Here is a 13532-nt window from a genome sequence, read left to right as displayed (position 1 = left end):
AAGAGAATCTCTCTTTCCACTTCAGCCAGCCAGCCTCTCCTGGGAGTTTCTTGAGGACCTTCCTTAGAGCTGCCAGCTCGTGGCCTGCCCTACAGATTTGGATTCTTATGTCCCTAGGGTTGCATGAGACACTTCTATAAATCTCATATTTACAGGTATCTCTTGTTCTGTTTCTCTAGAGAACTGATTGATGCACACCCTAAATTCATCATCTGTATGCCCCCCCACCATGGTTGCTGTGCCATGGTGACTCGGGAACCTCTTTGTGACTTTCCATCCATCAGTGCTTCACATATAAAGCAAGAGATCAGGCTCCATCTATTCTCACATACCCAAGCTACTTGGAGCTTGACTGGGGTAGGGGAGAAGCCAGGGTCTCTTATCAAGGAGACTCGCCATCCCCTAATTCTCATCCCCTGCACTCATGGACTGTTTCTCTAGTCTCAGAAACCAGGGGAAATTGTCTCTAGTCAGACATGCAATCTTGTGGCTTATGGCATAAAATTTAGGTCCTTAGTCTTTCAAGGATCTTAATCTTTTATACCTTTACTCAGACTTTCAAAGCTCACAAATTTTAATCTCAGGTTATCTTCTCTTCCATAGGCTTAAAAGTTGATCCTGGAACTCATTACCTGAGCACTGATTATTTTCTTCTTCTCTTACACCCCTGCTCTATCAATGCCATATTGGGAAATGGGGGTTAAAAAAGTGGGAGCACAATATATTTTTCAAAGAGGGCCACTACAATACCTCTTCTCCCATTATCTTCTCACAATGTGATGTTGACATTCCTCCCATTGAGGATATCAAAGGGTTGATATCCCTTTCTCTTGAATCTGGGTGGATCTGTGTGACTGCCTTGACCAGCAGAATATAATGGAAATGATGCTATGTGACTTCCAAGACTAGGTTTTAAAAAAGCCGTGTCCTCCTGCCTTGCTCTCTTGGGATGTTCGTTCTTGGAACCCACCCACTGTGCTGTGAGGGAGTCTAGGCCACGTGGAGAGGTCTTGGGTGGGTGTTCCAACCGGAGCCCCAGCTGGGGTCCTAAACCAAAGGCAACATCAACCACCAGTCATGTGACTGAGGAAGGCTTTGAGATGACTCCAGTAATCCGCCACTTTCTAACTCCAACCACATGCGAGACAATAAGTAAAACCACCTAGCTGGGCCCAGTCAGCATCCAGAGCGGCAAGGATAATAATAAAATGAGTGCTATAGTTTTACTCAACTAAGTTTTGGGGTGATTCATTATGCAGCAATAGGGAACCAATAGGATGTTTTTGTCATCTATTCTTGAATAACAGACTATCCCAAACTTACTGCTTAAGATAGGCTTTCTGTGGATCTCATGGTGTTTTGGATCAGGAATTTGGGATTGTCTTGGCTAGACAGTTTGCCCTTGATCCATATAATGGCAGCTGTGGTAGCTGGTACTGGAGTGTCTGATTTTAAGGTGGGTTTTTCAGTCACATGGACCCTCAGTACTCCTTGGTATCACCCTGCTCTCTTACCCTCCATTTTGGCTCTGGCTCTCTGGCTCTCTCCCTGGTTTCTGATCCTATGGGGCCCTCTCCATGTGGCTTGTAAGGGCAGCAGCTAATAGTCATTATAAAAACTAGGTCAGGAACTGTTTAGAACATTCCCACCAAAATTTACTGATAAAAATAGTCACAAGGCCCACCCTGATTCAAGGAACAGGGAAATAGACCCAATATCTCGAAGGAAAGAGTATCAAAATATTGTGACCATAAGGGACAAAGTGAGAACCTAGATTTACATCTCTACATGTTACCTTATAAATGTTATTGCACCTATTTCATGAATGAAGAAGATGAAGCTAAAAAGCAGTCCAAGTCATTAAGCCAAGTTTACACAACTTGTAAATACCAGAACTTGGATTCAAATCCAAATCTGTATTAATCCAATCAATGAGCTCTTTTTACTTTTCTTCTGTACTAATATAGTAAATATGTAATTTATACTACATTTTCTTGATTCTAAAATGTGCCTTTTAGTAAGAAGGATCACACACACACACACACACACACACACACACACACACACACACATTGAAGCTCTAATTTTAGAAAATCCTAGAGGAATATTCTGAATGGCCTGACTTGGATCACAGGCCTGTCCCTGTGGCCAGAAGGATAGAACATTATAATTGGCAAGCTCTATTAGAACTGTAATATTTAAAGGAATGTTTCCTAGAAGAAGGAGGGGCAGACAAAATAATAAATACTCACTATGCAAGCTCTTTGCACTGCATGCCAATACTTTTTGCTTATAATGATTTTCATTGGATCCTTGAGGGCTGGTAGGATCGTCCCTTAACGGATTAGACATGTAGGCCGAGGGAGTGTATGGAGAGCAGTTAATCCCAAGAGCTCCTTCTAGAGCTAATGGCTGACTGTGAACTCATTGCCTTTCCCTATATGTTGTTGAGATTAACATCCCTTTGAATTTCCTACAAGGTCTGATTCCTTTATAAATTAATAAGAGTATGAGTACCTTATATAGAAATTAAATGGAAGCTTCTTAAAGGTGACCTTTATGTTTTTGTGTGCTGTACTCTATAGTTGACCTGTACAATTCATTTTCTGAATATCAGTGAATGTGAATTAAGGACGTGAAGCTGCTTGGCATTATAAGCTCACAAAAAAAAAACAAAATATAATGTCTAATTTAAAAACATTTCTGATGCAAACCTAGTCTTCAAGATTTCCAGTTGTATTCTTTTTCTTTAATGAAATAAGCTGGGGTTTTTTTTTTTTTGAATGAGGTCAGAAATTGGGGAATATCTCTTTCATTACTCACACTGCTTCCCAGCTGCTGGCCTCATGTTCCTTTGAAAAACTGTTGAGTTGCCATCCGTGGTGAGTTATAGCCTCAGCCATGGCACTGTGCACCCCAGCCTCGACACAGGAGCCCAAGGCTCAGGAAGACCCTCCCCTCCACCCCACCCTACTCATGTACTCTCCCCCAAATATCCCCCACTGCCCCTGGTTACCACTTGGTGGCCTGGGTTCTTATGACTCTGAAACTCTGCAAGCCACTGGCACCAGTTTTTCCATCTTGTACTAGCTTTGGTTTTTATGCTAAGGCATCTCTTCACTCAATTTGGACTTTTAATATCAGTCAGAAAGGATTTGAGAGGAAATCCTTTCTTGATAAACTCTGAGTCTTCTAGAAGATTTATTTGTTCATGTACCTAGAGTCTTTTTCAGTTCAATAAGATGTGTTTTTACATGGAAATAAAATAGAGGAAGGACATAAAGAAATCGCATAAACTTAGCCATACACGTATGTCAGTGAAAGCATTCAAACAGGCACGTGTATAGCTGGTTGGGTTGAATTATGATAGTTTTTGGCATAGTGAAAATGAAAGCAGATTTTATCTTTGAAAACAAATAACAAAAAATGCTTGCCATCTCCTCTCCCCTCCAGAAGGTATTAAGGAAATGGATATTTCTAGTTGATATTTACTCAGAAAAAAACAATTGTTACAAGGAAGAGTAGGATAGGGCAGGCTACCGTGGCTCAGCAGGTGGAGTTCTCGCCTGCCATGCCAGCGACCCGGGTTCGATTCCCTGTGCCTGTCCATGCAAAAAAAGAAGAGTAGGATAATTATTATTCTATCAATCACACAAACTGCTAACCCCATCTCTTCCTCCTCCCTCCCATTTTCCTTGACCATGATTTAAAATTCATTTCTATCCACTTCTTTTAATCCCTCATTCCCCCCAAAATTGTTCTCCTGTACAGCCTTCCATCTTTCCACCCTCCCTCCCTCTTACCTCTCAGCCTTTTCCTAGCTTTATAACCCTTACTTCCTAAACTGAAATGTCTTCATGCAGCAATTTATATTACTTGGCTCTAGGTCCTTCTGTCCCATTCCTGCCAACCCCCATCCCTGGACTCTGCGTTCTGTCTCCCAGGTCATATCAGACCCTGGTGGGAGGCAGGCTGAGTTAGTGAGTAAGCATTTTGACATCTGTCAGGCATGTTCATGCCACTTCCTAGGTGAGGCCCAGCCAAGTTATTTAACTAGTTACCTTCTTTGACAAATGGGATTTAAAATTGCCTGCTCCCTCATGGGTTTCAGTGAGAATTAAAATATCTACTCAATATAGAGGACAGTCCTTGACCCAGAGACAATACTCAATAAATGTTAGTTGTTACTATGGCTGTTATTGTTGTTTGTTAGAGAAAATTCCCCAACTGCACCAACAGACACGACTAATACTACTACAGAATTAATAGTTTCTAATTTTTGTGTTAAATCAAAGTCTTTGCAACAGCCTTTCAAAGGCTTACACATTCTAGTCCCCTCCCAATCTTTCTGACCTTAGCTTCTACGACTCCCCACTGTACCCCACCCCTGCCCATGAATACACACATGGACACACTGCTGCAGACACACCTGGCCTGCTCATTGTTTCTTCAACAAGGCATGCTCCCACCTCAGGGACTTTGAATTTTCTGTGTCTCTGCCTGGAACATTCTTTCTGATATCTATCCAGCTGTCTCCCTCATCTTGCACAGGTCTCTGCTTAAATATAGCCTTCTCAGAAAAACCTACCGGTACAACTCGATCTAAAATTGCAACACCACCCCCTGCACTTTGTCCCATTTCTTTGCTTTATTTTTCCCCATAGCATTTACCACCGTCTACATAGTATTTTTCTTATTTGCCGTCTCCCCTCCCCACCATACATACCCACACCTACACACACACACACACACACACACACACACATACACTCAAGTGTAAGCTCAACAAGGAAAGGGAATGTTGTCTTTTTTATTCATTCCTGTATCACTAATGCCTAGAATTGTGCCCAGTACATGGTACCCAATAAATATTTGTTGAATGACTAACTGGGTCCTAATTCAAATGTTACTACCTGAGTGAATCTTTTCCTTGTTTCCCCAGTCATGGTTACTCCCTTTTGTGTATGTGTATTCCCATGATACTTAATGCATGCTTCAATTATAGCATTGAACTCACTGAATTTTTACAGAAAATGTAATTTATAGCTTTTTTTTGATAACGGTTTTACTAGCCCTACAAACGCAAGGGTTATTAAAATTTTGTGTAAACTTTGGATGACTACATAGCATTTAGGTTGTGTAATCTTATAGCTTTTTAGTTTAACCAAAAAGTATAATTCAAAAGCACATTTTTATTTAATACAGTAAAACCTCACAATGCACAGATTTGATTAGATGGTTACAGAAATTGTAATTCTCAATGAGTGTGCTTAAATTGCAGTCACATCATTTTCTGAGTTATTCCACAAAATTAAGCCCAAGCTTGAGTAAATCCAAGAGAAAGCAAATTAGAAAAAAAGAAATTCCAGCACACAGAGAAATCTTATTTTATGCAACGTCATGTTCTATTTTTTTTTACATTTTTTATATTAAGGAAACCTTATTTTACGAGCACTTATGGTGGAGACTTAGAAAAATCTGCCTTCTTGAATATACCAGCATAGTTAGTACAGTGGCTGGTAAATAATCTTCCAGGACAAGTAATCTCAAAAGTCAGTCCTGGATCAGCACAAGCTTTTGGGGTTGGCTTTGAAGAGAGCTTTACCCATCTGAGTTAAACCATTATTCTCTAGTTTTTCTTAAATAAAATGCCATTACCAGGAACCAGGGGACATATATACAAATGATAAATTTCTATCATATTCAGAGGAAGACCTAATGAAATCTTTCTATGCCTCTGGGTTAAAGATAAGCAAGGACCAATCTCAAATGCATTTCTATGCCACCAGTACAATTTCAGGGCCAAGGTTACTAGCTGGCAATTCATGTAATTAGTTATTCACTAATATCACTCTGGATGTGGAGCATATTTTAAGCTATTGATTGAAAACATGTAGCTGCCATTCCATACTAGAGAAAATATCTTAGGATATATAAACAGGAGAAAGTACTAGTCCCAGGGCAGTAAAGGTGACTGTTAAGTGGAATCTTCTGTCTGCATTCCAAGGTGATAACAATCTAGGGAAGGCCCATGAAAAGTGGTGTGACAGCTGTGAATGCCTTTGACAGCAGCGCTTATCAGCTACAGTGAACATATTTTAACTTGGAAAAGGCATTCATGATGAGTGGGTGCTTCTGGAATTAGGATTAACATCTATCCCTGGTAGGGATTTCATATCTTCTCTACTTATATATTTTGGATTCCTCAAATCCAGGGCAATATAAAATCCTTCTAGATGAACCTCATGTGTTGGATGAGTAAAGACACAGTAATTTCTGCCAAGCTGCAATTATTGGTGTTTGCTGACCTCGATCCTAAGAGAAACATGGTTGTGCTATAACCTAGGAATTATGAAAATTAAAATTTGGATGGATGCCCAGTTCAGTCTTCTTTGATTGAACCTGTGCACTGGGACCAGATATTGTTCTCCTTTTTTTGTCCATTGTTTTCGTACCTCTATCTTTGGGTCTTCTGGGTCTGCCTTAATAATCCTACTCTCAAAATATGTATTTTAAATATTTGATTTACCATTTTTTGATGGGACCTGATCCTACTCATCTGGTGGCTAATAAGTACTCATTCATTAATATGTTGACCTCTTTCAGTATTGTTGAGAGCGTTTTAATGCAAATGCTTGGTGAATCCAGTGAGTTGCTGATATATAAGTATCTCAAAAGTCAAGGATTAGCACAGCTTTGGGGGTGTTAGCTTTGAAGAGGGCTTTCTTCATCTAGAGGAAACCATTATTCACCAATTTTTATTAAATAAAATGCCTTTACCAGGAGCCAGACAGCATATATAAATGCTAAAATTCATCATATATATGTATGTATGTATGTATGTATATGTATATATATATATGTATATATGTGTGTGTGTGTGTGTGTGTATATATATATGTATATCTCCTTGATTTGGTATTTCCTCCTTCCTTGAATATCTTGGTTTAGTCAGAATATTAGTTGGTGATTTTGCCAGGTATATCAGTTTTACCTATTTGTTAAAAATTGTTTTCTTCAGTAATCATAGATCTGATTTGAAATCCAACCTTTTAAACATTTCTTTGAGAAAACCTTATCAAATCTAGTAAATACATCTATTCCCTTAGCTTATTCAAACTTTCCATGGTATTTGGCCATAAAGACCTTTCCCTTCTCTGTGAAAACTGCTTATTCCCTGTCCAGAGGTCCCATTTCCTCCAGCAACTTGCCCCAGGAAAAACCCTTCCCAGTTTCTTTCTAGAGAGAGAGAGACTAGGGTTCCATTCTATGTCTTGTCTTTCTCCCCAGTGAGGGCATCAATATCCACAGCTTCAGTGATCATCTATGAGGTTATTTCCTCCAATAATATGTATCTTCAAGCCAAGCATATCTCATATGTTCAGGACTCATATATTATATTCCCTTATTCAAGAAGTATTTAATGGATACTCATTATGCATAAAGTCTACTGACCACTCATTATCATGAGTAGGACATCCTATAGGTACCTCTCTATGTCCAAAGCACATTAGAAGAATCTTTCTTTGAAAAAGACAATTCAATCTGTATTTGCTAGTTTGATAAATGATACTTTTATCCACTTGGTCACTCAAACCATAAACTTGGGATTCATTCAAGATGTCTTTTTCTCCTTCACTATCTTTCCTTCACTCTAACCAATGACCCTGTTCACACCAAGTTTGTAACAAAATCCTAAAAGATACACCCTCTAAATATCTCATTTCCATGCTACTTCTTCAACCCTTTGGCCTCTGTCTAGTTTAGACCATCATTTGTTGACTCATTTTGATCTTCCCCAATATATTCCCCATACTAATAGCAGCATCAGATCTTCTTGATGGGCAAATTTTACCATTAATTTCCCTCCCTAAAGCTCTTCATGGGTCCAAATTTCCTTCAGAATTAAGGTTGATCTCCTTAGCTTAGCCATAGAACATTTTTGTACCTGGTCCTTGCTCTATCTCCTGCCACTACATACTCTACTTTCTGGAAACAACTGCTGTTTCCAAGAGACATTAAACCTTTCCTACCTCTATACCAAAGCATATCTACCAAAAAGCCCTTTACCTATTCCCTATACTGCTATTCCTCTTTTAAATGACAGTATAGTACAGTGCATATGCATAGGAACTTTGGGGGTCAAGCAAACCTGCTTTCTATCCTGGACAAGGTGTTTATCCTCTTTGAACTTCATTTGCCTTGTTAATGTTGTTGTGAGAATCAAATCAAATATTTGTTGAATAAATGAATGAATTGCATATTCATTTATTGCCTGCAACGATCCATGTCCTCTTTTAGGAACTACTGATATAACAATGAATAAAACAGTTGAAGCCCTTGCCCTCAGGGTAGTTATAGTCTGTTTGGCACAGGAAATGAACATAAAAGGTTAACTGTTGTTATTATTACCCATAAAAGGCTTGGAATCTGCTTCTCGGAAAAACTTTTCAGTCCTATTCCCAACTTCCATTCTGATTTAGGTGATTCTATATCACCCTGTTTGATAGTATCATTATAGCACGCATTATGCTATATTATAATTGTTAATTCTTTTTACCTTGCTCATCTGCAACCCTGGGAATTCCTCCAGGGCAAAGCCTGTGATTATTCTTTTTGTTTTACCAACCCCCAATGCACAAGGAAAGCATGTTGCATGAATGTTTTTAGGGTATGCCTAACATATTGTTTAAAAATAATGATATCTACCACTAATTAGCATTTGCTCTATGCAAAACACTGTTAGTTGCTTATATACATTATATAATTTAATCTTAACTATAACACTATGAAATCAGTATTACTATACCTCCCTTATAGATGAGGAAACTGAATCTCAGAGACACAAAGGATTACCAAAATCATATATTCAGCAGTTTGTGAAACTGGGCCTGGGACCCAGGGTGGCCTGACCTCAGAGCACTAGTGATGCTTGGTGAGAGCAGCTGTTTTTGCATGGACTGTTAGAGATGAAGGACAATGGTCTACATACACTTCATTTTAGATAGGCCTGGATACACTGACAGAACCTTAGCCCATAGTCGGAGGTACAGAGATGTTTTAGTTTTGTTGTGTTTTCTATGTGATCTGTGTGACTTTCCCCTCCCTATTGAGGGCTGGGGGAAGAGAAACAGTTTTACACTTGCCAGTTCACAGTATTACAGCCTGTTCCAAATGCTCTGAGTTGTTGGATAGCTCTGTCTCGGGGGTGAAGATGCCCTTCCCTTTCCCTGGTCCCAGGATGATGTCTGAACTTATAGCAAATGGGCCTTGAGAAATATGAAAGAATGGAGGGAGAGTAAGGCTTCCTGGTCTCACACTGTTCCTTGGGTTTGCAAGATCTGGGTTTGCTGAGGACTAACTGGTCTGATCCATCCATGGACATTCTGCTGGTGTCCTGCATTGAACACCACAGCTGCAATAGCTTGCTACAGATTTGACCCTGGTACCACTGTGTAGCTAGCTTCTTTGGAACTGGCTATTTTTTCTATTTGGTCTCTGTTTAAATGTTCTATCCTGGGAACCCAGGTTGAATATCCCTTTGCCTCTGTTGGGATGGTATCACTCCCCACCCCACCCCACTCCCTGTCCTATAGCACATATACACACACAAATTAAGCTTTCCCAATAGGACCATCAGTTCAACCTTCTACTTATCTTTACAGGGTACACAGAACCTTCTAGATACCTTCCACACTAAATGCCAGCAAAGGGAAAGTCTGAGTGTTAAATGCAAGCCTATCTTCAGCTGAACTACACACCACGCCCTTGATTTTAGTTTACACTACAATGCAGCTTGTTTGGGGAAGGGCTGTTGGGGGAGACATTTCTGGTAGTAAATGGGACAAAAAAAAAAAAGCCCTTGTCTTCTTTTTTTGATGTAGATAACTTGGTTTGAGCACTTCAACTTTGTTCTTAACCTCTCTAAGTTCTCTTCAGTCCAGAGATTTGGAGACAGGAGGCTCTGCTTTTCCTACCTCTATTCCCTTCTTACACTCATGGAGCTGGAAAGGTGGGCTTTCCTCTCCCTCTTTTCTTGCCTTTTACTGTGCTGTCCCTATATCATATCATCCTTCCCAAAATGGAATTCGTTCTCTCCCTTTCCCTGGGGCTAAACTGGAGAATGGCTGCTATGTAACCTGATTTATGGGGAGAGGGATGAAAACACATCTGTTTAATATTTTCAAATTATTACCCCTGCTACCCCACATCTCAGAGGGTAATCACTGGTCTCTGTGATTTCTGGGTCCCTTTATAGTCATGTAGCTCAGAGAAATCGTGGGGGAAGATTTACAAGGGCTCTTAGATACCTACTTCACAGACTTACTACCCTCCCCTTTGAGCGCATCAACCCAAATTCTTTGGTCATAATCCTCTCCCTTGCAAGCAGCCTAGAAAGAAAGTGGGAGTATGGGCTCCACAAAATTATTTGGTATGATCAATGGACTACATAAAATCCGACAAATCTAGGCCCCACGATAACACCAATATGTCCAACAAATTACTTAAATATGGAATCTTGGGAAAGTAAGCTGTACTAAAGAACTTCGAGTGAGAGGGCATATTACATATTTGATTTGTAGACTGTGCCTTCCAATTTCAGATGGTCCCAAAGAAAAGGGAAACTTTTGTGAAAGGGAACAAATTGGTAAGGAAACTAGCAACCGTGGGTCGAGTAACAGAAATAATAAGAGGAAGTGTGCACTTTGAAGCAGTGACCACAGTCTTATGCCACTTTAGCTCATTGTGCAGCATGAAGTTTGGTGTATGTCTCTTGTACTTATAGTCATCTGTATATCTTGTAAGTCGGAGGTCAGAATTGAATCCTTATTTTATGAGAAAAAAATACAGTTATGAAGTAAGGAATCAATTTGTGCACTGTACATGCAATGGGAGAATAGAAAATAGAATGATTAAAATAATAGCCCAAAGGGAGTATATAAAATGAAAAAAAAAAGTGCCCATTTGTTTGATATTATCACTACCATCTGTGTTGTGAACCATTTCATTCTAATCCTGGAAGTTTGATACCAGAAATAACTTATTACCAGGGAGAGATGCTGGAGAACTGATGGGAATGACAGAAGTTTTTACTTGTTTTTATCTATCACAAAATGATAAAGCTGACAAACCACTCCATAATGTGAAGAGCTGAGCCTTAGCCTCATACTTTCTGCCACGTATTTTTGTGCTATGTCTTTTATACCCCAATTTCTCTTCCATTCGTACCCCACAAAAGATCAGAGACCACTTCTGATAAGCAGAGACTCCTTCAAACCCTTCTCTCCTCCCAGGAGGACAGCACTGGGACCCAGTTGAGGTCTATTTGGAACTTATTGTCCAATTCTTAGACTTTGAAAAGTTATTAGTAATTTAATTCACAGCTGTCTTTTCATAATGGTCATGTTGCAGTTGTACATAGAGTGCCCAGTCCATAGCATTTGCTGAGCTCACATTGTATACAGATTCTCGCTGTCCTGTCACGTTGGTAAGATCATGTCACTTTGAGGCTCCAGTTCATCACTTACTGTGTGGCCCTTGAGTAAGTTATATAACCCTACTAGTTCACTCATCTTTGAAATAGGAATAGTAATAATAGTATCTGTCTCATCGCCAATGCATTTGAAAACTGCTTTGCAACAATACAGAACAGTTTATATGTTGAAAGGTTTCAAATACTAAATGGGATGACTATTTAATTCAAATGTACATAGGAAAAAATGGTAGACTTCAATTATCTGTATCAGGAGGCAGTTTCAGAATTGGATTTGAGGGGCTTGAGTCACCATTACATTTCAAAATGGTGATTTTATTATAAACCTACCTTGGGGATTCTTTTGTGCAGAAAAATCTCTTAATTTGTAATCTTTAATCCTTAGTTTATTGAAATAAATGTTACATTGATTAGAAGGAAATTCAGCTTCCTCTTAGGCGTTCAGTTTTAAAATTTCTTTTGGGGAGGAGATTGCTGCTGTTGGAGAGTAGAAGCTGGAAATTTTAACCCCTTTAGTCTGATACCGTTTCTAAAAGCAGGCTACTGGGTCTTTTTATGTTTTTCGGAAATCTGACCAAGTTTAATAAAATGGCATAGGAACTTGGTATTGAAGGAGTTAAAGGGTCTCCCCACACCCCTTTGCTTGAATCCTTCTTTTGTGTACACAGCTGCAGTTGGAGCTGGGGTCGGAAAGGAAATGGTTAGAGGAAGAACTGGTTTTCAGACGAGGCAAGTCTGAGAGGGGGGCTGCGGTGTGGCCTGGGGTTTTACATGCCAGATGTAGGCCTATCCCGGTGCCTGCCTGGAGCTGCTGGCTCGGTCACGCCGGGGCCCTGTGCGAATTGAGGCGATGTGATGAGTTAGCGGGTTGCTATGGCGACGAGCCTCGACCACGTGACCCTGGTGCTGCTGCCGGGCGCCTTGACGTCAGCAGCCTGGAGGGCGGGGCCGCGGGAGGGCGGGGCAGAGCGGGAGCAGGGAGAAGGCAGAGAGCGAGCAGGCGGCAGGCGCAGTCCGTGTGTGGAGCCGGCGAGCGGGAAGACGTAGCCCACCTTCCTCACCCAGCCAGCCGGGAGCGGTCTGTTTCCTTTCTCGGGAGTGCGCCAATGCCTGGTCCAACCCAAACCCTGTCTCCAAATGGCGAGAACAACAACGACATCATCCAGGATAACGGGACCATCATCCCTTTCCGGAAGCACACAGTGCGCGGCGAGCGTTCCTACAGGTAATGGGGCTCGCAGGGGAGCGGCGCCGGGGCTGGGGAGCCGCGGGGGCGCGCGGAAATCCGGGCCGTTATATAATGGAGCAGCGCTGCCTCCCACCCGGGCTGCAGACGTGCATTGGTAAAGGCGGTTGTGATTATTTGGTATCTGTTTCCATGTGTCACGTCGGGTGTACGTTAAAGTCTCAAGGTTTCGAATGCCTCTCATCAGGCAGATGGAAAGCATTTTGTGAATAGGATTGCTGCCTGCAAGGGTTCTCCCTCCACCTCCTTCCTTCCACGTTGATAAAAAAGCATGCTGTTTTTCTGCCTTCTCCAAAGGGAGATGGACTTGGCAGTTCCTTTTCTCCTTCCCTTGTAGATTTCAGAGGAGCCATTAGGTAGCTGTGCCTAACAGCAGAGAACTGGAGGATGGCGAGAAAAACGCTTGTGCTTGCCCTGGTGTGTGTGCAGGAAAGATGGAATCCTCTAGATTAAGCTGCAGTCTGTGATGTTAAACCGCCAGATTGATGGAGCTTTGTAAGAATTCTGCTCGCTGATTGGTGCAAGGATTGACAGCAGAGGTCACGGTGTCAGACGTTCACCCAAATTTTCTCCCTAGAATCTTAGGTTTATTAGAAAGAAACTGGACTGCAATGGACCTGGAAAAAAAAACAAGAAAAAACCGGGCGCTGTTATGTATTTTCTTAGGAGTTTACGGCCTCCGCATGGGTGGGGGAGCCCTTCCTTCTTTTTGAGTAGGAAGGTAATTCCTTGTATTTAGCTGGCATCTGATTTGAGGATGGGACTGATCTTGGTCATTGTATTGTGAGCCTT

At 41.0% G+C, this 13532-nt stretch overlaps 1 protein-coding gene across 3 annotated transcripts in view; it reads left to right on the top strand.

The window, feature by feature from the left end:
* The window catches only part of MAPRE2 (microtubule associated protein RP/EB family member 2), a 149953-nt gene that overhangs the window by 47829 nt on the left and 88592 nt on the right, over positions 1–13532 (top strand). For 2 of the 3 annotated variants that reach the window (XM_077135642.1, XM_077135641.1), the window contains exon 1: positions 12449–12719. The exons of the other annotated variant lie outside the window; for it this stretch is intronic. In XM_077135642.1, the coding sequence (XP_076991757.1) occupies positions 12632–12719 (88 nt within the window). In that variant the 5' untranslated portion in view covers positions 12449–12631. Of the gene's footprint in view, positions 1–12448; positions 12720–13532 lie in introns of those variants that run through there. 3 annotated transcript variants of the gene reach the window in all.

This window comes from Tamandua tetradactyla, chromosome 18 (genome assembly GCF_023851605.1).
Source record: "Tamandua tetradactyla isolate mTamTet1 chromosome 18, mTamTet1.pri, whole genome shotgun sequence".
Classification (NCBI taxonomy): Eukaryota; Metazoa; Chordata; class Mammalia; order Pilosa; family Myrmecophagidae; genus Tamandua; species Tamandua tetradactyla.
This window is presented reverse-complemented; position numbering and strand designations above follow the sequence as displayed.